Source organism: Cydia fagiglandana, chromosome 10 (genome assembly GCF_963556715.1).
Source record: "Cydia fagiglandana chromosome 10, ilCydFagi1.1, whole genome shotgun sequence".
In the NCBI taxonomy this organism is placed as follows: Eukaryota; Metazoa; Arthropoda; class Insecta; order Lepidoptera; family Tortricidae; genus Cydia; species Cydia fagiglandana.
Genome location: NC_085941.1, coordinates 2,331,637 through 2,354,187, shown reverse-complemented (window position 1 = coordinate 2,354,187; position 22,551 = coordinate 2,331,637). Strand labels below are relative to the sequence as shown.

General features: G+C 40.7%; 3 protein-coding genes across 4 annotated transcripts in view; 1 reads left to right on the top strand and 2 right to left on the bottom strand.

Annotated features, from left to right (window-relative positions):
• Nucleotides 1–18,249, bottom strand: part of LOC134668110 (blood vessel epicardial substance-like) — a 90,927-nt gene extending 72,678 nt beyond the window's left edge. For both annotated transcript variants that reach the window (XM_063525608.1, XM_063525609.1), the window contains exon 1: nt 17,406–18,249. In XM_063525608.1, coding sequence (XP_063381678.1) covers nt 17,406–17,882 — 477 coding nt within the window. In that variant the 5' untranslated portion in view covers nt 17,883–18,249. The remainder of the gene's footprint in view (nt 1–17,405) is intronic.
• Nucleotides 1–22,551, bottom strand: part of LOC134668059 (kinesin-like protein KIF20B) — a 430,310-nt gene that overhangs the window by 337,181 nt on the left and 70,578 nt on the right. The window lies entirely within an intron of this gene.
• On the top strand, nt 18,738–21,074 carry LOC134668185 (ashwin-like). The gene is made up of 3 exons (XM_063525691.1): nt 18,738–18,909; nt 19,007–19,330; nt 19,920–21,074. The coding sequence occupies exons 1-3, from the start codon at nt 18,835–18,837 to the stop codon at nt 19,980–19,982; spliced, it is 462 nt and encodes a 153-aa protein (XP_063381761.1). The 5' UTR covers nt 18,738–18,834; the 3' UTR covers nt 19,983–21,074.

Below are 22,551 nucleotides of genomic sequence, written 5' to 3'. Positions count from 1 at the left end.
ACTTCGAATAAAACACTCGTGTCATAAACATCTATTTCTTACGTTATTTTACAAATACCTATTTTTTACAACACGTTATCAGCACGAATGCTATAATTTATAATGCAAAGTTTAGTGTAAAGTGTATTTTCGTAAAATATTGAGGTGTAGTGTTTGTGTGATTGGAAATAGTACAAATCGTAAATATGTCACACGAATCGGGAGATGCTTCGAGTGTTTCTAATTCCCGTTCAAGCTCATCTTTTCCATCGTTTTGCCTGAGGAGCAAAGATGGATACCCTGCGTGGAAATTTAAGATGCGCAATTACCTATTGCACGAGGATCTGTGGGAGACAGTCGGTGGCTACCCTGAAGGAGACACGACCCCTGCCTCTACAAAGGTAGGAAAAGATTCGAAAGCCCTGGCAAAGATATGTTTGACAGTAGATGGTGCGGCAATCATTCATGTTAGATGTGCGAAAACCGCAGCCGAAGCATGGAAATCTTTGCAGAAAGCTTTTGAGGACAAGGGAATGGGACGAAGACTTTGTTTAGAGCGAAAATTGTACAGGTTGAGTCTGTCGGACTTTTCGAATATGGAACTGTACATTAACGCAGTTATGTCAACCGCACAGAATCTGGCGGATATAGATGTAGTTTTAGAGGATAAGTCTATTGCTGCGATACTTTTGGGAGGTCTCACTCCAAAATACGAACCTCTCATTATGGCTTTAGAAAACTGTAATGTCGATGTGACTACAGATATAGTTAAGACAAAACTGCTAAATGAAATGTCCAAGGATGCGGCTACACCATTAGAATCGGTTTTTCATGCGAAAAGGAAGCCGAAGTCAAAGAAGAAGGATCTGGTTTGTTACGACTGTAAGATGCCTGGACATAAGCGACCAGACTGTCCGATGAGAGGCAAGAAGGAGAAAGCCAATGAGGTAACTGTCAACGATACGACATTTACAGCTCTTAATACTTCTGGCAGCTCAAGTAAGGATATCATTTATGTAGATTCGGGCTGTACTAGACACATGACTTCTAGACGAGATTGGTTTCAGAGTCTTACGATACAGAATCAAGGTACCGTTACTGTCGCAAACGGAGAACAGATTAAGTGCTGCGGAATTGGAAACATATCAATAAACACACCCGAGAACGTGGTGAACAAGATCAGTGACGTTGATTTTGTACCAGATTTAAAAGCTAATTTGTTATCTGTATACAAAACTGTTCAAAAGGGTTTTATATGTGTTTTTGATATTAATGGATGTAACTTTTATAAATCTGATAATTTTCGCTTTACAGGTGAATCTGTTGCTCATGCCTCGCCCTGTGGTGGACTGTACGTTTTAGACGGTGCTGTCAATGTTCCGGAGAATGTGGCAGATAATTATATGACACAGGATGTGCACTCTGACTGTCAGGATAGTTATCAACTTTGGCATAAGAGGCTAGGACATTTGTGTCGCATAGGCATGAACCAACTGAAGAATCACGAGGTAGGCGTAAAGTATTCAGTAGTAGATAAAAATAGTTGCATCGCTTGCGTGGAAGGTAAACAAGCGAGGAAACCTTTCAAGAAGGTAGCGTTTAATAGGGCTACTTCCCCGTTAGAGCTGATCCATATGGATCTCATGGGACCAGTGTCTACAACCTCTTTTCAAGGAAATAGGTATATGCTAACGATAGTAGACGATTATACGCGAAAGGTGTTTGCTTATTTCATTTCTTCCAAAACAGAGGTAAAAAATAAATTCTGTCTGTTTCAAACTTTTGTTGAAAATCAATTAGACAAGAAAATAAAAGCGGTTAGGACTGACGGAGGTAAGGAGTTCGTTAATAAAGAGTTTGTTGGTTATCTTGCTTCGAAAGGTATCGAGCATCAAACGACGACGCCTTACAGTCCTCAACAGGTTGGAGTCGCGGAGCGCAAACATCGTTCGATTACAGAAAAGGCGCGGACGTTGCTAGCTGAAAGCTCACTGTCGAAAGCATTCTGGGAAGACGCATTCCAAGTTGCCGTGTACCTAAAGAATAGGTCTCCTCATCGAGCCTTAGGTGGAGAAATTCCGTATGACAGGTGGTATGGTCGTAGAGGTGATCTTAGTCACCTGAAAGTGTTTGGATGTAGAGCACTTGTCCATATACCCTCGTGTCACAGAAGGAAATTAGATGTCAAGGCACTGGAAGCGATTTTCGTAGGTTATTCAGAAAATCCAGGTACTTATATATTTAGGGATCCTGCTTACCCACGAAAAATGTTTATGTCCAGAGATGCAACCTTTTTTGAGAATTGTTTTACAGAGCTGAAGCAGAGGTCACCAGAACCTGAGGTACAGTCAGACTCTATTTTATTGTTCGAAGATAAAAGAGAGACCGAGTCTGAAAACTGTCAAGATTGTCACTTTTATGACTGCGACGAGAGCAACGACCCTGAACCACCGCCTTCGCCGATAAATCTAGAAAGTGCCGAAGGTTTAGTATCTATGGAAGAGCGAGAGCCCTTCAGTGAACCACGGCTACCTAGTGCGGATGAAGAGCCAGCAAGTGTGGAAGAGGAATCTCATACTGAGCCAAGATACCCCTCAAGAGATAGGAAACCACCAGATTTCCTAACTTACAACGTGTCTACGGCTGATTCTCGAGAACCTACAACATATCTTGAAGCTACTCAAGCCGATGATGCAGATAAGTGGAGGCATGCTATGGCTGATGAGTATAGTTCATTAAAAAAACTCCACACATGGGACCTAGTAGATAAGCCTAATAAAAAGGTGATACCATGTAAATGGGTTTACAAAATTAAAAAGGACGCGTACGGTAATATAACCAAGTATAAAGCGAGACTCGTCGTGAAAGGCTTTCATCAAGTGGAGGGAGTAGACTACGATGAGACGTTTGCACCTGTGATTCGCCATTCTTCCCTCCGCACTTTATTTGCTGTAGCTGCAGAGATGGGGTTAAAAATGAAGCACTTGGATGTCGATACCGCGTTCCTAAACGGAGATTTAGAAGAAGAAGTTTTCATGGAGCAACCTCTTGGTTTCATCGAGAAGGGCAAAGAAAACAAGGTTTGTTTGCTGAAGAAATCCCTTTACGGCCTTAAACAGGCACCGCGAGCATGGAACAAAAAGTTGAATGAAACACTTTTGAAAATAGGTTTTACAGGAACTCCTTCCGAGCCTTGTGTATATACGAAACTTTTTGGTAAGGAACTCGTGATATTGGGTATTTTTGTCGATGACATAATTGTCTTCTTTAAATCTGATTCGACGTTTGACACTGTCAAAACGAATTTGTCGAAATATTTTTCTTTGAAAGATCTCGGAATATTAAAATGTTACTTAGGTTTACAAATTGAATGCGATTCCGAGTGTGTTAAATTAAATCAGCGGAGTTACATTCTTTCCATACTGGAAAAATTTAACATGAAGGATTGTAAGACTGTGGATACTCCTCTAGTTAAAAAGAATATGGAAAGAAGAACTGATGGTCAAGAAGGTGAGTCTTATCCGTATCAAAACTTAATAGGATGCCTCATGTATCTTACGGTAAACTCACGACCCGATATCGCTTACGCTACGAGCTATTTAAGCCAGTTTAATACGTGTTTTACTAAGGAACACTGGAATGCTGCGAAAAGGGTTCTGCAGTACCTGAAGGGTACTTTAAATTACTCCTTGGTTTACAGGAAGAGTGGAGAACCTTTAAAAGGCTTTAGTGACGCGGACTGGGCAAATTGTCTGATTGACAGAAGGTCGTACACTGGATACACTTTCAAGTTAAGTGGAGGTCCAGTATCCTGGGAGTCCAAGAAGCAGCCTACAGTGGCTTTATCTTCAGCCGAATCGGAATATATGGCACTAGCGTCTGCCACGAAGGAAGCATGCTACTTACGACGGTTTATCTTTGAGATAACAGGTAAATTGCATATAGTTAATTTAGCTTCTGACAGTCAGAGTGCCATCAACCTCGTTCGAAACCCTGTACACCACAACAGGACTAAGCATATAGATACCAGATTTCACTTTATTAGGGAAAAGGTGTCTAATAATGTTGTTAAATTAGAATATATTAAAAGTAGTGATATGCCTGCTGATGTACTAACGAAGCCACTAGGACCTATAGTACATAAACGGTGTATACTTAACTTAGGATTAGAGACTTAAGTTTTTTTTTGTTTGTGTTTGTCTGGTACAACTTCGATTAAGGGCGGCTGTTGTAGTTTGTAACCTTCTTTGTGTAGACAAACGTTAAGTCTTCTATTTTCTATTTTTGATATATTTTAAAATATTTTAAAATTGCCTAGTTACCTTACTTCGAATAAAACACTCGTGTCATAAACATCTCTTTCTTACGTTATTTTACAAATACCTATTTTTTACAACAATTTCGAATTTCGATTTTGACTTGGACTGGGACCCGGACTCGGACCCAGACCCGGATTCGTACCCGGATCCGGTTCGGACCCGGACCGGTGGGTGGTTTTACCTCCTTTTCTACATAGTGCAGCATCTACCACAATCTTTCACCGGGCCCCATAGAAGTCGGTTTTTTTTCTTAAAAATTATCTGTACAAAACATTCTGCCAATTTTTGCGGGGGAGGGGCACGTCAAATGTACGGCTATATCTACATGATTTGTACGTAACGTACAAATAGCCATGTCGGATAAACGTCAGTCGCATACAAAAGTGTGCACAATTGTGATGGGAATACGCACTTTTCTCGAAGATTTGAAGATCGTATCGTCCCGGAAATTGTGCGGGCGTCAGTTCATTCCTCAGTGTAGCTGTAAAAGTAGTTAAAAACAAGTATGCTATATAGAAAATTAATGTAATTTAAAACAACCACTTTAATACTAGGGTATCTTTGATTATTTCCTAGTTGTATAGGTGTTGCGATGACCACTTCCAGCTAGAGATGGGTAGTGAGTAAATACTCACGGATAAATACCGAGTAAATACTCAGTATTTACTCAATTTACCCGTATTTACTCGTTTATACCCAAATTGGTGGGTATAAACTATTTAGAGTGCTGAAAGGGGCATATAAATTTGAAATATAGGTATATTTTGTAAGCCGCTACTGGATTACGTACTCAAAATTGTAAGAAATGTATTTTTAAGAGGGGCACTCCATACATGTAACTAATTGTCACAAAAAAAAATCTCAGAAACCACCAACATTTTGCACATCATTAAATGGGTCTTTAAAAATAACTGGAATGTTTCTAAGAACATTTTTGGATAAATTGAATATTTTTGGAAAAAAACCCTTTCGAAAGGCCAAAATAATGTTTCCCTCTCTATAACTTTAGAACCAAAGTTCAGAAAAAATATGAAAACATATCGGGAGATTAGCCGCATAATAGAGTACAAAAAGCAATATTTAGAACATCATCGGTTGAGCCATTTTTGAGTTTTCTTTAAAAAACCCTTAATAAAAGGTCGTAAGTGCCGCGTAAACACGCACTTTTGCGCGACATGCACTTATCTAGAACATCGGTAGAATTTAAGTACTCATATTTTTAAAGTAAATACCTTCTCATTTAAAACATAATTGTTAACAAAATTTTCCTCTCACTAATAATTACCTTTTTTTCCTAAATTAAGCGTCCTCTATGCTTTTTATTTTATAGATATTGTTAATACACGTTAGCACTCTTCAACAAAAGACAATTTTGTTCTTTAATCTCACTTTTTGAATATTTTATAAGCAATCGTTTTTACCCACCTAAATGAGTAAATACGGGTATTTATCGGGTGCTTTGAGTAAATACCGAGTAAATACTCAGTATTTACTCACCCCTACCCATCTCTACTTCCAGCTGTCTAAGTGTCTATCACAGAACGAGCTCTAAGTTGGATGCAGTTTAATAGCTTTGAAGCCTTTAAGGGAAGAAGTACTTGTGCGGTTTATGGGCAAATTGATGCGGCCCATATAGTCCGGTTTGATGGGAGTGTCCTGTTACGTTTAATAGGGAAAAGATGCAGATTTTATAGCGATTGCTTGTTTGCTTTAGACATATCTTTCGCGTAATGATGGTTCCTATATGACAGTTACTTCAAGTCTCTTTTGATTCGCGCTCTGTTAAAAAGTAGCGCATATTTTGTCACGTGGATAAAGCCAATAGGCCTGCAGTATCTACTATCAGTGACTATATCCACACAGTTGTACAGTACAGTTCCTTACTTTGTTTCTTGCTATAATATCTCACAATACGAAGCGTGCATATATCTACAGCTTATCTGTAGAGCCAGCGTGTCAAATATTTTTTTTATTCTTGTAAACTACTTTTTACTGTGCAGCCTGCGTAATCGTATAAATAGGTGACGCGATTCTCTGCGAGTGTGACGTTAGGGAGCGTTCACCCCTGTTGCCCCACTAACCCGATCAGAAAGGATTGCAGGCTGCCAAGTGTAGCTTATGACGCCTTCAATAGAATAAACTATTGTTTACAGCAAAGCTTTTCAACGTGGCCCTCCTTTTTCCGTTTTCTATTCGAAATAAAATCCCGTAAATTCTTGTGTTACGTCACCATTTTTATCTGTACAGGTTTACCAGGGGAAAGACATTAATGTACGATTCCCATCGATCGGCTGGGAGTCGGGCCGCGCCGGAGCGCATTTTCAATATGCCAATACATTATGTATGGCACACGTGATGGAATCCGTCCGGAGATGAACGCGTCCGCGAGGACCCGACCGATGAGAAGCCGCCTTGCGGTCGTACAAATGTGAAATGCGCTCCGACTCCGCCTGTACGGTGGGAATCGTACTTAACTCGTGCACTTAGTTTTCATAATTCAAACAAATACGTCGTTTGCTTCCTTAATAAACAATTCTGAACTGTTATGTTACTTCTTATGGTATACTATAAGGACGCTTCATAAGATATGTTTACTTTAAGTTTAAGGAGTAAAGAGCAAGAATGTAAACATATCTTAAACGTCGACTGTACCTAAGATGTTGATAAATGTTTAAACTGAAGACGTCATTAATGTTGATCATAAATCATGTCACAGCTGCAATGGACAGTGACAGCGTTCCAGGTTGCATACATTAACATATATGAAGTTATATTCATTATGTAAGTATGCATATATGCCTTCAGGAAACACAGACCAATGGCCCAATTATATTAGCCTATATAATATACGAGTACGTCCCACTGCTGGGCACAGGCCTTCTCTCATGCACGAGAGGGCTTGGACTATAGTCCCCATGCTAGCCCAAATACCCCAACCATTCAACTGAGAAGTTAAAAATGCTGGTAGCATGATAAACCCCTTCTCACATCAAGGGTTAATAACCTACCCCACCCCTGCACACCCTGGGGGGGGGAGGGGCACGAATAACATCTTTGTGCCCCGGCTTATCTCGCCTGCACGTGGTCCTCCTGCTGTTTAACGGAAGAGATAGGCAACAGAGAAGGAAAACTTGAAACAAACCCGGCTCGGTGCCAGCCGTCATGCACCTGCAGCCGATCCGACTCCGCGCGTATTGACTTGTCTTTCTCGCGGATCTAGTCGGTGAGGCCGAGAGAGAGCCACAGGTCTTGGGCAACCCTGTGTCTCTTCGTTTGTGTCCCAGGCGATGCAGTGTCTGTGGAGAGGAAACTTCACCCACGATGGTTTACCACGTGGAAAACAACACGGGGAGTGACAGTGACCAGTAATAAGTCCAAACGGATAGGCGTAAGTTAGGACGCTAGGGGTCACTCCTGACAGTGGGAGGGTCCTTCGTAGGCCCACTGATCAGTTACCGCCCGCTTAAGCCGGGCAGCCCCCGGTCAGTTAGGTACTGATCCGCCTCGGTGCCGGTCTGTTCCTTTTGGGTGTAGGGAGCACTAGCCTTCAACTAGACGACCGGCGTCGTCACGTACTTCACCTGCTGAAAAACAGTCAAAAAGAAATAATAACACAACCCGCTTATCCATGCGCATTGCGACATGGAATGTCCGTACTATGAGGACAGGCCTCTCGGACACCGTGGGGGGCTCAAGTAACAGCAACGCATGCGACCTGCGTAAGACGGCTGTAATCAGCATGGAATTAGATAGGCTTAACATATCAATAGCAGCCTTACAAGAAACCAGGCTACCTGATGAAGGCTCCCTGCGCGAGGCACAATACACGTTCTTCTGGAGGGGTAAGAGGGCTGATGCTGTTCGTGAGCACGGTGTTGGCTTCGCCGTTCGCAATGATTTGCTTAAAGCAATCGAAAAGCCTCATGGGGTCTCCGAGCGTGTAATGGTGTTGCGAGTTAACACAACCAGCGGCTACATTACAGTCATCTCCGCGTACGCTCCAACACTACCATCAACGGGTGAGGCCAAGGACCAATTTTACGACCAACTCCATGAAACAGTGCGCGGTGTAAAATCCTCCGATCGCCTCTATATTGTAGGCGATTTTAACGCTAGAATCGGTCAAGACCGTGATGCGTGGCAGAACTGTATTGGTGAACATGGTATTGGTAAACAAAACGAAAATGGCCAGCGTCTGCTAGAGTTTTGTTCTAGAAACCTACTGTGCGTCACCAATACATATTTTAAGGGCAAATTATCGCGCAAAGTTTCATGGAAACACCCTCGCTCGGGTCATTGGCATCAGCTGGATATGATCCTCACCAGAAAGAAAGACCTACGCGAAACACTCCACACCAGAACCTTTCACAGTGCAGAATGTGACACCGATCACTCCATGGTAGTAGCGCGCGTTGCCTTCACTCAAAAGAAAATCCATTCGTCCAGACCTCCTGGTAAGAGGAAAGTCAACATTCTGAATACCAGGAATGACGAGATGGTCAGTCAATTTGGGGAGTTGGTAAGAAGCGCGCAATCAACCTGGAGTGAGAATGCACAAGTAGACGACATGTGGAGGAGTGTCAGAACGTTGTTGACAGACACTGCCTGCTCAGTTTTCGGTTACCAGGAAACTAAAACTCAGGATTGGTTCGCTGAAAACTCAGAGCATTTAAAACCTCTTCTTGACTCCAAGCGTGAAGCTGCACTAAAACACCGCATGAAGCCCACACCGGAAACACGAGAAAACCTAAAGGCCGCCACGTCGACGTTGCAGCGCCATGCACGACACTTCGCGAATGTGTACTGGACGAATGTGTGCACGAATATCCAAAAGTGTGTCGACGCCGGTAACTTCAGCGGTGTTTACTCGAGTATCAAGCAGGTTCTAGGTCCTGTGCCAAAGAAGACAGCCCCTCTTAAAGAAGTAGATGGTACTGTCATAACCGATAGCTGCCGTCAACTCGGACGATGGGTGGAACACTACACCGAACTCTATTCGAATCCGATTGCTATTGACTCAGAGGCCTTAGTACACGCGCCGAAACTAGCAGTTGGGTTCGAACTAGATGCACCACCCTCTATAGAGGAATTTCATAGGGCTGTAAAGCAGCTGAAACGCGGAAAGAGTCCAGGCAGTGATGGCACTCAAGCCGACATCATAAAGCTCGAGTGTGTGGGTCCAATTCTGCATAGTCTGTTGTGGAAATGCTGGGAGGAAGGAAAATTCCCACAAGATATGCGCGATGCTAACATCGTCACGTTGTACAAGGGGAAGGGAGACCGCGGTGATTGTAACAATTACCGGGGTATTTCCCTCCTTAGTATCGTGGGCAAGTTATTCGGTCGGGTAGTTCTTTCAAGGCTACAGCAACTTGCCAATCGCGTATATCCCGAAAGCCAGTGTGGATTCCGTGCCCAGCGTTCTACAACGGATATGATCTTTACACTTCGGCAGATTCAAGAAAAGTGTAGAGAGCAGAGAACACCCCTTGTTGTTGCGTTCGTTGACCTGAATAAGGCCTTCGACACCGTCAGCAGGGAAGGGCTTTACTCCGTACTAGAACATATTGGATGCCCCCCAAAACTATTGAGTCTTGTGAAGTCGTTTCACGAGAGTATGCAAGGTGCAGTGGTGTTCGACGGTACCGTGTCTGACCCGTTCTCTATGCGTCGAGGTGTTCGGCAAGGCTGCGTACTGGCGCCTACCCTGTTTGGTATATTCTTCTCGTTACTGCTGAAAACTGCATTCGGTGACGACCAACAGGGTATCCATCTTCATACGAGGGCTGACGGAAAACTTTATAATGTGTCACTATTAAAGTCTAAGCAAAAACGAGACGATCTATTCGTTGACAGTTTGCTTTTTGCCGACGACGCAGCCTTCGTCGCCACATCGCAGCTTGAGCTTCAGACCATTATGGACAAGTTTTCGCGTGCCTGTTCTCTATTTTCTATGTCCATAAATCCCCGGAAAACTGTTGTACTGGCTCAAGGGTGTGCGGAAAAACCGACAATCCTGCTGGATGGCGCCCCGCTCGAGTCAGTCGACAAGTTTTGCTACCTCGGGTCGACGGTGACTAACAATCTCTCACCGGATGCAGAAATTGACGTTCGTATCGGAAAAGCGGCGACGATGTTTGGGAAGCTGAGTGCAAGAGTATGGCAAAATAAACATCTTACCAGGAAAACCAAGATGGTTGTTTATCAAACGTGCATCCTGAGCATACTCTTGTACGGGGCAGAGACCTGGACATCGTATGCCAAACATGAACGTCGCCTCAACGCTTTCCACATGCGCTGCATCCGGAACATATTGGGCATATCTTGGAAGGACAGGGTCACAAACGAGAGGGTTCTTGAGATTGCTCAGCTGCCCAGCCTCTTTGCGCTGCTAAAGCAGAGACGCTTACGCTGGCTGGGGCATGTGCATCGAATGCAACCTTCTCGTTTGCCGCGGCGTGTTATGCTTGGCGCCATAGCTGATGCCAAGAGAAGTGTCGGTCGGCCGATGCTACGGCATAAGGACTGCGTCAAGCGAGACATGAACTCCTTCAACATCCCGGTTCATAAATGGGAGGAGCTTGCTGCGGACAGAGATAAGTGGCGCAAACTGGTGTTCGATGGTCGTAAAATCCACGATGACGCTTGGTTTAAGACACTGGCAAGTAAGCGAGCCAAGCGTCATCAGCCCGACATGTGTTCGCCACGGGCACACTACACCTGCCAGTTTTGCGGTCGTGGTTGCCGCTCCCGTATTGGCTTATACAGCCATGAAAAACGTTGTCGCCCTGCCTGACACTGTTTGTATAGTCTGCAATAGACTGAAAGGCCTATGATGACCCCTGCACATCCCGTAGGTAGGTAGAGGGTTTGTACTGCACTTGAAATCAAGTGAGTTGCAGCAAGTGCAATCAATATCGAAAAACTAAACGCCACAAACCGGCCTATTTTTAGAAGCCCAAGCAATCTGTCTAAAGTGGGGAAATAGCAGTTTTTAACTCGTGCAAATGCCGTGAGGTACTCGCGGATTTGGAACATGCAACGGGGTAGCGAAAATCCTGCTCTAAAAGCGTGAAAGCTAAAGAAAACTAAGGTAGAACTAAGAAAAACAGTAAAACATCGTTCCGAGGAGGTTCGTGGTTTTCCTTAACTTTTCAAGTTTGTAGGTTAGTGGTTATTTTATTAGTTTTATTACATAAAGAGTTTCCAGCTCAAAATTTACGGAGTACGCGAGCTTAAACTGTGTTACAACATTGAAGAAAATAGGAAACTATTGCTATATTTTATAAGTTTCTTAGAGTAATAAATCAGATAATAACTTATTCCTTTTATTATTACATCGTATACAAACCAGTAGTACAATACTTAGTATGAATTATAGACGTGAATTGCATTATAAATGTCAAGCTCAAGCCCGGTTGCGTAAGAAGTAAGTTGTAACAGCAAGAAACTAGACCAGTAAACCTGTCTAAATGTACTTAATCTTATTCAGAACAGCAACTTAACAAAGGAAGCAATTATTAATTTATTATTAAACGTCGATAAGGGATAAACATAAATTTAAAGCGAGTTAACACCAAATTTGTAGAAGACTGATAAAGGAAAGCAAAAAACCAATTAGTAGTAGGATCAATATCGGGAGCATTACAGAATGCTGTCGCCTTTAGAGCCTGCTTGTGATGCAATGGGTTTCCATATCGAGTGGTTGATGGGCCGAGTGAGAGGATACTAGCGTTTATTAATAGACTTTGAAATATTGTAAGACAGTACAGCTTGAGAAGGAACCGTGGACTTCTTCAACGCTCTAACACCTCACCCAGTGCCTGGCTTGAAACAATGATTCTCTACCAAACAGTGTACCAAAAAGGTCGTATTCTATCTCCCATTATGATAAAATAATTTATTTGGTTATTCAATGTTTTATGGTGGATGGACATGACAATTAAAGCATAAGCTACGCTCCTTGTATGACAGACTGAATCTCAAAAAGGCGTTGACAGCGGTATGAGAACATGGTTGCAGGTTTGGCATCCTAATACCCTGCAAGCACGAATGCTGCAAAGATCTCAAAAAGTCAGGACATGTAAATGCTCCGTTACACAGGCGCGTTTATACGGGCGGCGCGTGAGCGGGGCGCGCCGCTTTTACATATAAAACGCTCACGCCCCGCCCGGAAAACGCGCCTGTGTGACGGAACCTTAAGTATTTTAATTACATACCTACACTTTTAAAAAGACTACGCCCTTTTCCTTATTGTGTGTTCTTGTCTTGATAAATGTTTCTTTTCCTAGATGTTGTTAGCGAAATAAAGAACGAAAGGGAACGGGGGCAAACGAGTTACTTACAGATTACTTCACATATTACACTCCCAAACGGTTACCGCCTGTTTATCCCCTGGATAACGAATAAATTCAACTAACTTTATCGAGGGTTTGCGGATTTACAACATCATTCGGTCCACGGAATTATTGATGCTGTAACGCGACGTGTTTTCTGGTTAGAGATAGGCGCATTTTGCCACTGAGGACTACATATGTACCCGTTAGTAACCATTTTGACAAACGAAATAGGATTGAGGTAATTCGAAAGGGAAAGACTTAAATATTCACTTGAATTGACATCTTAGAATACATATTACATAGGAACCTTCGGATTCCGTTCTCTGATAATCTAGACACGCGGCAGCGTGTCAAGCCAAGTTCAAGCAAAGGAACTGGCTAGCCAGCGCCAAGTGTAATATTACACGAACCACTTGGTGCCACTTTTGACCCTTCTATAACTCAAAACATCTTTAACGTAAACACATAAAACTACGTGTGTTTAATTATATCCATAAGGACATCTAGAAGCCCAAATTTCATGAAGCTAGCTCAAACGGTTATAAAGATATGAAGGTCAAAAAGTCGTAAATTTTAAGACTGACTGACATACCTATAGTACCTAAACCTAACCTACTTCCAGATGACCTAGAAGGATGAAATTTGGAATCCAGCTCAGTTATTGTGTGAAAGCGTAGGAAAAAATCTAAAAATTAAAAAAAGTTATAAAATAGGGGGGGTCCCCATACAAAAAAAACCATTTTTTATTGTGACTGACATATAAGTACCTAAACCTAACCTACTTCCAGATGACCTAGAAGGATGAAATTTGGAATCCAGCTCGGTTATTGTGTGTAAGCGTAGGAAAAAATCTAAAAACAAAAAAAAGTTAATAAATAGGGGGGGTTCCCATACAAATTTCTTTTTTATTGTGACTGACATATAGAACCTAAACCTAACCTACTTCCAGATGACCTAGAAGGATGAAATTTGGAATCCAGCTCGGTAATTGTGTGTAAGCGTAGGAAAAAATCTAAAAATAAAAAAAGTTAAAAAATAGGGGGGGTCCCCATACAAAAAACCTGTAATACGCGCTAAACAACCGGCCCACGGTGTGTCGTTGGCGGCGCGTGGCACCACATAATTAATACAAAGAACAGAAGTAAAAAACATGCAGCGGAAACACAAGAAAAAACATTAAATCTCAATACCTGCCTAGTTTTCTTTACAAAAAGTATTGATATCCCATCAAAAACATAAATGTAAAAAAGGAGAGCCAAGTTCAATACAAAAATTATGCTTGGCTGTGGGGTTCGCCGCAAAAAGAATGGAGATTTAAATGAGTGCCAAGTTCTATGCAAAATCCAAATATGTATTTATAGGAACAAAATAACATTATAAACAAGTATTAAACTCTATTTCTTTGCTTTATTGGATACCTATAACAATTGCTGTTATTTAAAAAAAATGTGAGATCTTAAAGTAGGTTAGATTTGGCTTGGCCAGTTTTTATCAGAATTACAAAATATATATGTTGAATAACTTTATAAAATGATTGATGTAATGAAAACTGGCCAAGTCAAATCTAACCTGCTTTAAGATCTCGCATTTTTTTTAAATAACAGCAATTGTTATAGGTATCCAATAAAGCAAAGAAATAGAGTTTAATACTTGTTTATAATGTTATTTTGTTCCTATAAATACATATTTGGATTTTGCATAGAACTTGGCACTCATTTAAATCTCCATTCTTTTTGCGGCGAACCCCACAGCCAAGCATAATTTTTGTATTGAACTTGGCTCTCCTTTTTTACATTTATGTTTTTGATGGGATAAGAATATATACACGTTTCGTTTCGCATATAGACTCCCTGTTCCGCACTTTATTTTATTTATATTTTATAGTGAAATACAGTGTTTTGAAATTACATTTAAATAATATTAAAGAACACTAAAAGTATGGTTGGATGACATCAAAAGTATGGTTCGAACGCTCCAGGTTATAATTTGGTTCAGTTTCCTCACAGCACTCGTCAAATTCTTAATTTATACCTATAGACTTAAAGATGAGATGACATTTTGATTTCTATGACACCAATAAAAGTAGAAACTTACAATGCCACACAAACATTACCACCGAAAAGTGTTACTGAAATCATAAGTCACCAAGAATTTTATCAGATGAAAGCGGCAGTCTAACTTTTTCCGCCTCGGCGACATCTCTTACAAACTTCAGTAAAAAGTTAGTCTCTACAGTTGTAGTTGGCCACTAGTTTCCTTTACGCATTGTAGGTTTCACTCGGCCAATTCTTTATTTGATCGGGACTTAAAAATCTGCGGGTTTTCTACGCAGTGTTTTCATGGTTGTTTTTTCTTTTAAACAATTTTTTAGAGGAAATTTTACAAGTTAGGTGGCGTAAAGTTAAAGTTTAATATAATATTTATAATCGTAATACGTGGCAATTTAATAAGGCTTGATGCTAAATTATGTACAAATCTCTGACCAAACTACAAGTCTTTTATACATCGTACTTATCCCCAGTAAAGTAGCATTTTCTCAGTTCCAACCTAAAGAAGTATGTAGGTTTAAAGCGTACACAATAAGTTCTTCCAGCCCGAGAAAACGAGGTCTTGTTCAAACTAGGCCGTCTCCTTATGTGTCACAATGTTTGCTTCTCTTCCTTGTCGTATCCTCATGACTGAGGGACATGACGAATGTGGACACTTTTCACCAGTGCTCTCCAAGCCGCTCTGTCTTGGGCCCAGTGCATGCTAGCCTGCAATGTGGCGTTTGTCTCTGACGTTATTCTGTCCGTCCAACGCGTGGCCCTACGTCCATTCCTACGCTTCCTTGCCATGCGGCAAGTAATTATGGGCTACCAGGCTATCTGGCCCTGTCCTCCTCAGTAGGCCGAAGAAACCAAGTGCACGTTGGGAGCAAACAGTGGAGAGCCTCGTGTTTGCTACATGCATGCAAGAGCTCAAGCTCAACAATATCTGAAAGTGGCACTCCAAAGCTAAGCAACTATAACTTCCCTCTTTCATCCCCCTTTCCCCAAGTGGACGTAAATCTAGAACCAGCGCTGTTATTGAATACCTAATTCGCCAATAACTCGCTCCACACTCGCGGGAGCACGTGCTTCGTCTATCGCTTTCCGAAAACATGATTCATTCTGGAGGCGTAGCTCCGTGTCAGAACCAGACGTATTGGGGATAAAGTGAAGTGGACTTGTAGAAGTAGTTTAGTGGGCAATGGGATTGAATAATGTTGTGGTTTTTAGGTGAAAGACGCAAGAAAATATAAATATATTGTATTTTTAACTAGAACCCATTCTTTATCGAAAATTATGATTGATATATATAGAAGACAGCTTTTACGTTCAACGCTCTAGCTCTAGACACTAGACCAAACACGAATAGAGAATGAAAGGAGCCTAAAAGTAGCTGAAATGATCATATTATTATGATGGGAAAATATAGTTTCCGATCGATTTACCCAAATCTTCATCACTTGGGTGCTAGCGCGTAGATACGCTAACACGATAGTTAGCTACATCATTTACCTGTTCGGCGTTGGCGAAAATAGTTTTTCTAATAGCCGGGTCCACACAGAGCGAGCATACGCGCCGCCTCGGCCGAGGCACGTCTACACTGGCCGTTTTGTGCGCGAGGAAATTGCCTCGCACGTATGCTCGCTCTGTATGGACCCGGTTACATTAAATCATAGTTAGGTACCTACGCGAGTCTCGACAAATCGTGCTCACTTCAAGCTTGACGTATGACATTACTAACATACACAGGCAATCTATGTGCATAAGGTAATTTGGCATGCAATGCCCATAAACAATTGACAGAGTAAAACGATGTAGGTGTACTGATAAGAGTTCATAGACAAGTGACCTTTGGTACTTTTGTTTAACGACTAGTATTGTATGGCGATTTTCTGCAACTCGACGACAGGCGCTTATTTTGCGTGATAGGGGGGGGGGGGGGGGGGAGCTAGCCAGCCAGCCCAGCTCCTCAAGGAATCCTGTCAATACTAATGACTAATACTTATGTGATTCTTCTCAAATTGCTCTGAGGTCGTTGTTTTCGCATCCATATCAGTCTTATTGTTGCAAGTATATGTAAATTACTTCTATTTTGAGGTAGACGAATTTTAGACATTTGATTTTGTATCTTAAAGTAAAAAATAAGGTAAATAGCTTAATGCATGTAATCCATTGGTCATTTACTTACAAAGCAGAATAAACAAGTACAATATTAAGTAAAGTTATGTTTTAGCTTAGTAAAGCATAGTTAGAAAATTAGTGTGGTATGGACCATTGCTTCTCTTCAACTCTTCTAAGTATGAATTAAAAAGAAATTCACGGATAGATTGCAAAAATCAAGGTCTAACAAAGATAAGATTGTGTTATCTAACAGTAGTTTGATATGCACCTGTGTTTACATGTAAAATCACCACATTTGTACACTCATGCACTGATAAGAGTGATAAGACATGATACAGCTGATGAGATTTAATTAGACTCTAACAATATATTAAATAATTAAAAATATATTTCAAATTTCACAATGGAAAAATAATGAATGTGATTTCTTTCTTTTACCTTTTTTATAAAAATTACCTTCAACATATTAGTTCCAGTAAAGCAAAATTAAATTTTAGGTTTTCCCATATAAATATATGTATATAAAATATATATATAATAAGAGTATATAATAAGCTTTAAAGAGGCACTATTAAATTGGTATAAAATAACATAAGGAATACTTGAATGTGTCTTACCTCTTCAATGTCTTTGTGAAACTTGATTGGCCTCATCAAATAGAAGTGCACCGAGAAATATACAAAGTTAATAGCTATGAATGCACTGTTCCACAACACAGCGTCCAGGTAGCACTCGATACTCCACGCCCAGATCCCGGAGAACGTGCACCCGAGGACCAGAGCCACGCGCAACCATATCAGTCCCGTCGGCGTGTGAGGCGCCAAGAACGACAGCAGAAAAAACACATTGGCCACTTGGAAAAATATGTGGTTTACCGGCCGCCATTTACCGCACGGATTCAAATACATGTCCCACATCGACGGCCGATCCTGCACCGTCACGTTGTCAAGCTGGCTCGGCGGCGCCAGCTTCGGACCGTCCAGCACCATCTCGCGCCGCGGCGCCCCCGTGACGTCACTGACCGCCGCAACGTCCGTGGTAGCATTCTGCAAGCCGGTCACCATCCCGATCGCTAAGGCACTGATAAACAACATAGTCCCTCCTCGCGCGTACGTCCCGATCCGATTCTAACATCGAAATTATCGCGGGAACCATTAACATTTGACTGCTCTTGTATTTCACTCGCGCACTGATAAACACTTATTTTATTCACAAACAAACATCGGGATCTATTTACGATTCGCGTGATTTATTTATGCGAAAATAAAATAAGGTTTAAAACTATTGATAGAGAGAAGAGGGGTTAACGCAGGAACGCCACACATGTAGCTATGATGATATATAACGTTTAAATTAATTTTAACGTATCTATAATTAAAATTTCTTCAAGAGTCCAAAATAAAAACGTTAGAAATAAGTAAAGCAAACAATCAAAGCTTCACATGACAGCACTGAATCGAACTGACAGAAAACAGAAACCATAGCCAACCAATAAAATACCCATAGCCAACTAGACTTGATTGATTGCTTTTTTGACTTCTTTTAAAGACTTTCGTCAAGAAATTGTGAGATAGAGTATAATGAAGTTAATTTTAGTTATCGAATAATAATGGGTGCGGCCATGGTGCGGCGCTGCGGCACACCGAGGTCGCGATGCTGTGCGGTAGTGTGTTATGGCTTTAAAAAAATATTTACGTCAAACACTATACTTACTGTTTACACAGTACGCTATTGTATACTTACCTTCCAAAAAATTAACCCTAGCGTTTAATTTTCAATTAAAAATAAAATAATGTTTAACATTAAGTTACTTATTTATTTGTATTGTTAATGCAAAATTGGCTTATTATTTTAAAATTAATCTTTTAGTGTTAGCTCCTATTAAGTACAAGTTGTTTTTAATATAACAAACTGCATACACGCCCTCCAAATGTCAGCTGTCACTGTCATTATCAGCTGAGTGAGGTTATTTAAAAAGCCTCCAAAATGAATTTTGGTAAAAATATGTTTTAATAAACTTTCCAATGGTTTATATGACGTTTGAATATGGCTGTACCTTGTGAAATGTTACTACATCCCGAACTATTAACCAACGAACAATTAATATACGTACTTCACGAGGTAACTTTCGGTGGAGCTTACCACTATAATTTTGTTTACAATTACTACGCATTCGGTGTGCCTTTTGTGTAAATAAACATCTATTTTTAAATTCTAGCGACATTTAAGGGTCCCGAACCTAGAAAATATGGCAAGAGATGAATTGTTACACATTTTTCATCAGTATTGTGTGCCCCACGGTCAAAGAAGATATAGAGATTCAGGAAGAGGAAAGGTGTTAAATAAGGCACGACCCGTCAGTCCGCCGGCACCCCAGAAAGTATCTCTAAATACAGCCTTTAACGCAAGAAAAATTGTGCACTCGGATCACTTTGACAGAATCAAACCACCCCCAGATTTATTAAGTGGGCATATGAAAAGGATTAAAATAGAAAATAAGGAAAAGGATGCTTATTTAAAAAGGAAAATGTCTATAGACTCTGTAAGTACATTTTAATAACAAAATAATTCAATACTTGTATCCATCACTCACCTATAAAATAAAATAAAAATTGCTGTGTAACATAATAATAATATAAGTATTAAGTTGCACTATGTTTCTTTTATACTACACTATATATTATATATCTAATTCCTTAACTAAGTGAATCTGCAACCGGTTTTCGCTTCTTCCTTTTTATAGCTTGTCTTTCGACATAGGCCTCCTCTAAACCCTTCCATTTTATCCTGTCTCTTGCAGCTCGTCTCGTTCCATCACTCACCTATAATATTTATTAACTTTGAAATGATTTAACAATTCTTAGGATTGGACAATTTCCTACTGTTAAACTATTATATATTTTTTTTTTTAAAATTATGAATGGGCTTACTCATGGCCACAGACTAGCCGAGGCGTAGACGTGGCCTACGATGGAGCTCGCCCAGAAGGTGCCTGTTCACTCTTGATTTGAAGGTTGCCGGGTTATAAGAACACGGAAATATAGACGCCGGCAAGGAATTCCATTCCTTGGCAGTGCGCATAAGGAAAGTCTTTTAAATATTAATTTAACCTTTAAATTTTATTGTTTCAGGATACACCTGCAACTGACAGTCCGCAACCAAAAAAAGACAGGAAACCTATAACTTGGCCCTAATTAGATGCTTCTTGTAATGGAAACAAAACAACAGCTATAGAGGATCAACCACACCTGCAAGCGTAGCCAACATGCCAATCGTTTACGCTTCTTTGCGAACAAAATGCAACTGTCACTGTCACACTAATATGGAAGAATGATAGAGAGAGATGACTATACTACACTACAGAGTTTTAACTATTGGCATGTTGGCTAAGCACACTGAAGTGGATGCAGTGACATGTCGTGTGCATTGCATTTTTGACAAACATGTCTGTTAAGCACAGAGGTGGCCAATCCTTTACATGAGTGTCACAAATATCTTAACACTCTGTTACTATAATCAGCTATAATCTTATTTTGAATTTATCACACACATGCCAACATCCAATGATGTCATAAGTGTGACCTTATCAATATAAGGTAACAAATTTTAATCTCACTTGAAAGCATAATAATTATTAATTTAACTTTGATATCATAATAGTTACGCATTTTTGGTGCTTTGTGCACAACTTATAACTTCTTCTTCCTCGCGTTATCCCGGCATTCTGCCACGGCTCATGGGAGCCTGGGGTCCGCTTGACAACTAATCCCATGATTTGACGTAGGCACTAGTTTTACGAAAGCGACTGCCATCTGACCTTCCAACCCAGAGGGTAAACTAGGCCTTATTGGGATTAGTCCGGTTTCCTCACGATGTTTTCCTTCACCGAAAAGCGACTGGCAAATATCAAATGATATTTCGTACATAAGTTCCGAAAAACTCATTGGTACGAGCCGGGGTTTGAACCCGCGACCTCCAGATTGCAAGTCGCACGCTCTTACCGCTAGGCCACCAGCGCTTTTTTTTTTTTGTGCACAACTTATAACACACAAAATAATGTGAAGCAATGTTTTACTAAACAATTTTTTTTTTAATAATAAACAATAAAAAAAATGTTTATTTTTGCAGCTTTATAGTGTTAGTGATAGGTTTTATGTGTTTACCCGACTGCCCTGTGGCTGTGAAGGGTATGTTCTTTCTTTGTATATTTTAGTTTTAAGTAGTACCTATAATGACGCTTGAAAATTATCAATTTGGTGACTAAAAGTAGAATGTATTTGAAGCAATGAGTTTTATACTTTTTCTTCTGTAAATAATACCTGTTTAGGTTAGGTAGGATAATATCATTACAAAATATAAATCAATATTAACCAATAGGAAGATTATCAGTACAAAATACTGATAGAGTTAGACCAAGAAAAGTCTGCAACGATTTTGACAGCACACGCAATGCAAGTGTTACTTCATAATTTCATAGAAGTTTGACGTTAAAATAACACTTGCACTGCGTGGGCTATCAAATTGGCTTTGGTCTTTCCTTGGTCTAACTCTAGCAATTTAATAAATACAAATAGAACTACGGATGTAGTGCATAATTGGTTTCTTTTTCTTATTTTCTCGGAAACGCACGAACGTTTCTTGAGACAGTCTCGGTACAAAAAGTACTGAGGTTGACTGAAGTAGCATGAAGCCCCTTCCAGACTATGCGCGTGAATCGCGGGCGAAGCCGCGAACGCGAGTGTGGAGTCCTGAACGCAGACCTGCGAAATCGACTCCACACTCGCGTTCGCGGCTTCGCCCGCGATTCACGCGCATAGTCTGGAGGGGGCTTGACAAATACGAACGTTTCCGAGACCATACTCGCACGATGGAAAACAATTAGGTATGGACTACATCTGTATTTTCTTAACTACTAGAGTTAAGTGACTAGTACATTCGCTATCAGATATATCGGAGTGGCCAAGGTGCTCAAAAATATATGTACCTACCTACACCTACATGTGCTGTAACTTTGTGTGTGCTAAGTAGGGCTACCGCCAATACCGAAAATCGTCAATTGCGGGGATTTTTCTCTGTCACTCTAATTACGTCTTCATTGGAGTAAAAGAGAAAGATCCCCGCAATTTGCGAATTTCGGTTTTCGCGGTAGCCGCTAAGGCACGCTATACTTTCTGTAGTATTAAATTAAAACTTTTTTTTATCATGTCTCCTCATGTCCTTTATTTATTTATCTATTTTTATGAATCGACTATCCTGTAACATTGAAAGCTTCGAGCAACACGGAAGGGAGGCGGCATTCGCACTATTTCCCCTCTGCCGAGGTACAAGATTAGCGCGTCAATCTAATCTAGCGCGGGTAATAAAACTAGTTGCACTTGGATTTTTCACTAGACCGAGTCCAGACGCGCGCGTGAACACTGCTGCACAAAAATGCCTATTTGCTCGGTTTTTTGTTATAAAAAGAGGTCAGGGACATCAAATATACAAAAAGAAAGTGTTACATTTCACATGTAATACTTTTTTTACATATCATACGTTAAATTACATTTAAATACAATTATTATATTTTAGTCTCAAGTAATTGTTGGATTTATCGATTTTGCTCGCTCAGTACAAATTGCGGATCGGTCGAGCGACAAATCCGACTTCTCATCTCTCAGAATACAATGACATACTTCAACGAAAATGTGTTAGTGTGCGTGTTGTGACACTAGTCACTCGTCCGTACACAAAAAGAGATCGAGGTTTGCAAGATTTGTCTTT

What these genes read in the sequence shown, in the direction of transcription:
- LOC134668185 (XM_063525691.1), top strand. Translation starts at nt 18,835, where the DNA reads ATGGCTGTACCTTGTGAAATGTTACTACATCCCGAACTATTAACCAAC. An exon ending in TAATATACGTACTTCACGAG is followed by an intron (nt 18,910 to 19,006) that starts GTAACTTTCGGT and finishes TTTAAATTCTAG; the next exon opens with CGACATTTAAGGGTCCCGAA. An exon ending in GGAAAATGTCTATAGACTCT is followed by an intron (nt 19,331 to 19,919) that starts GTAAGTACATTT and finishes TTATTGTTTCAG; the next exon opens with GATACACCTGCAACTGACAG.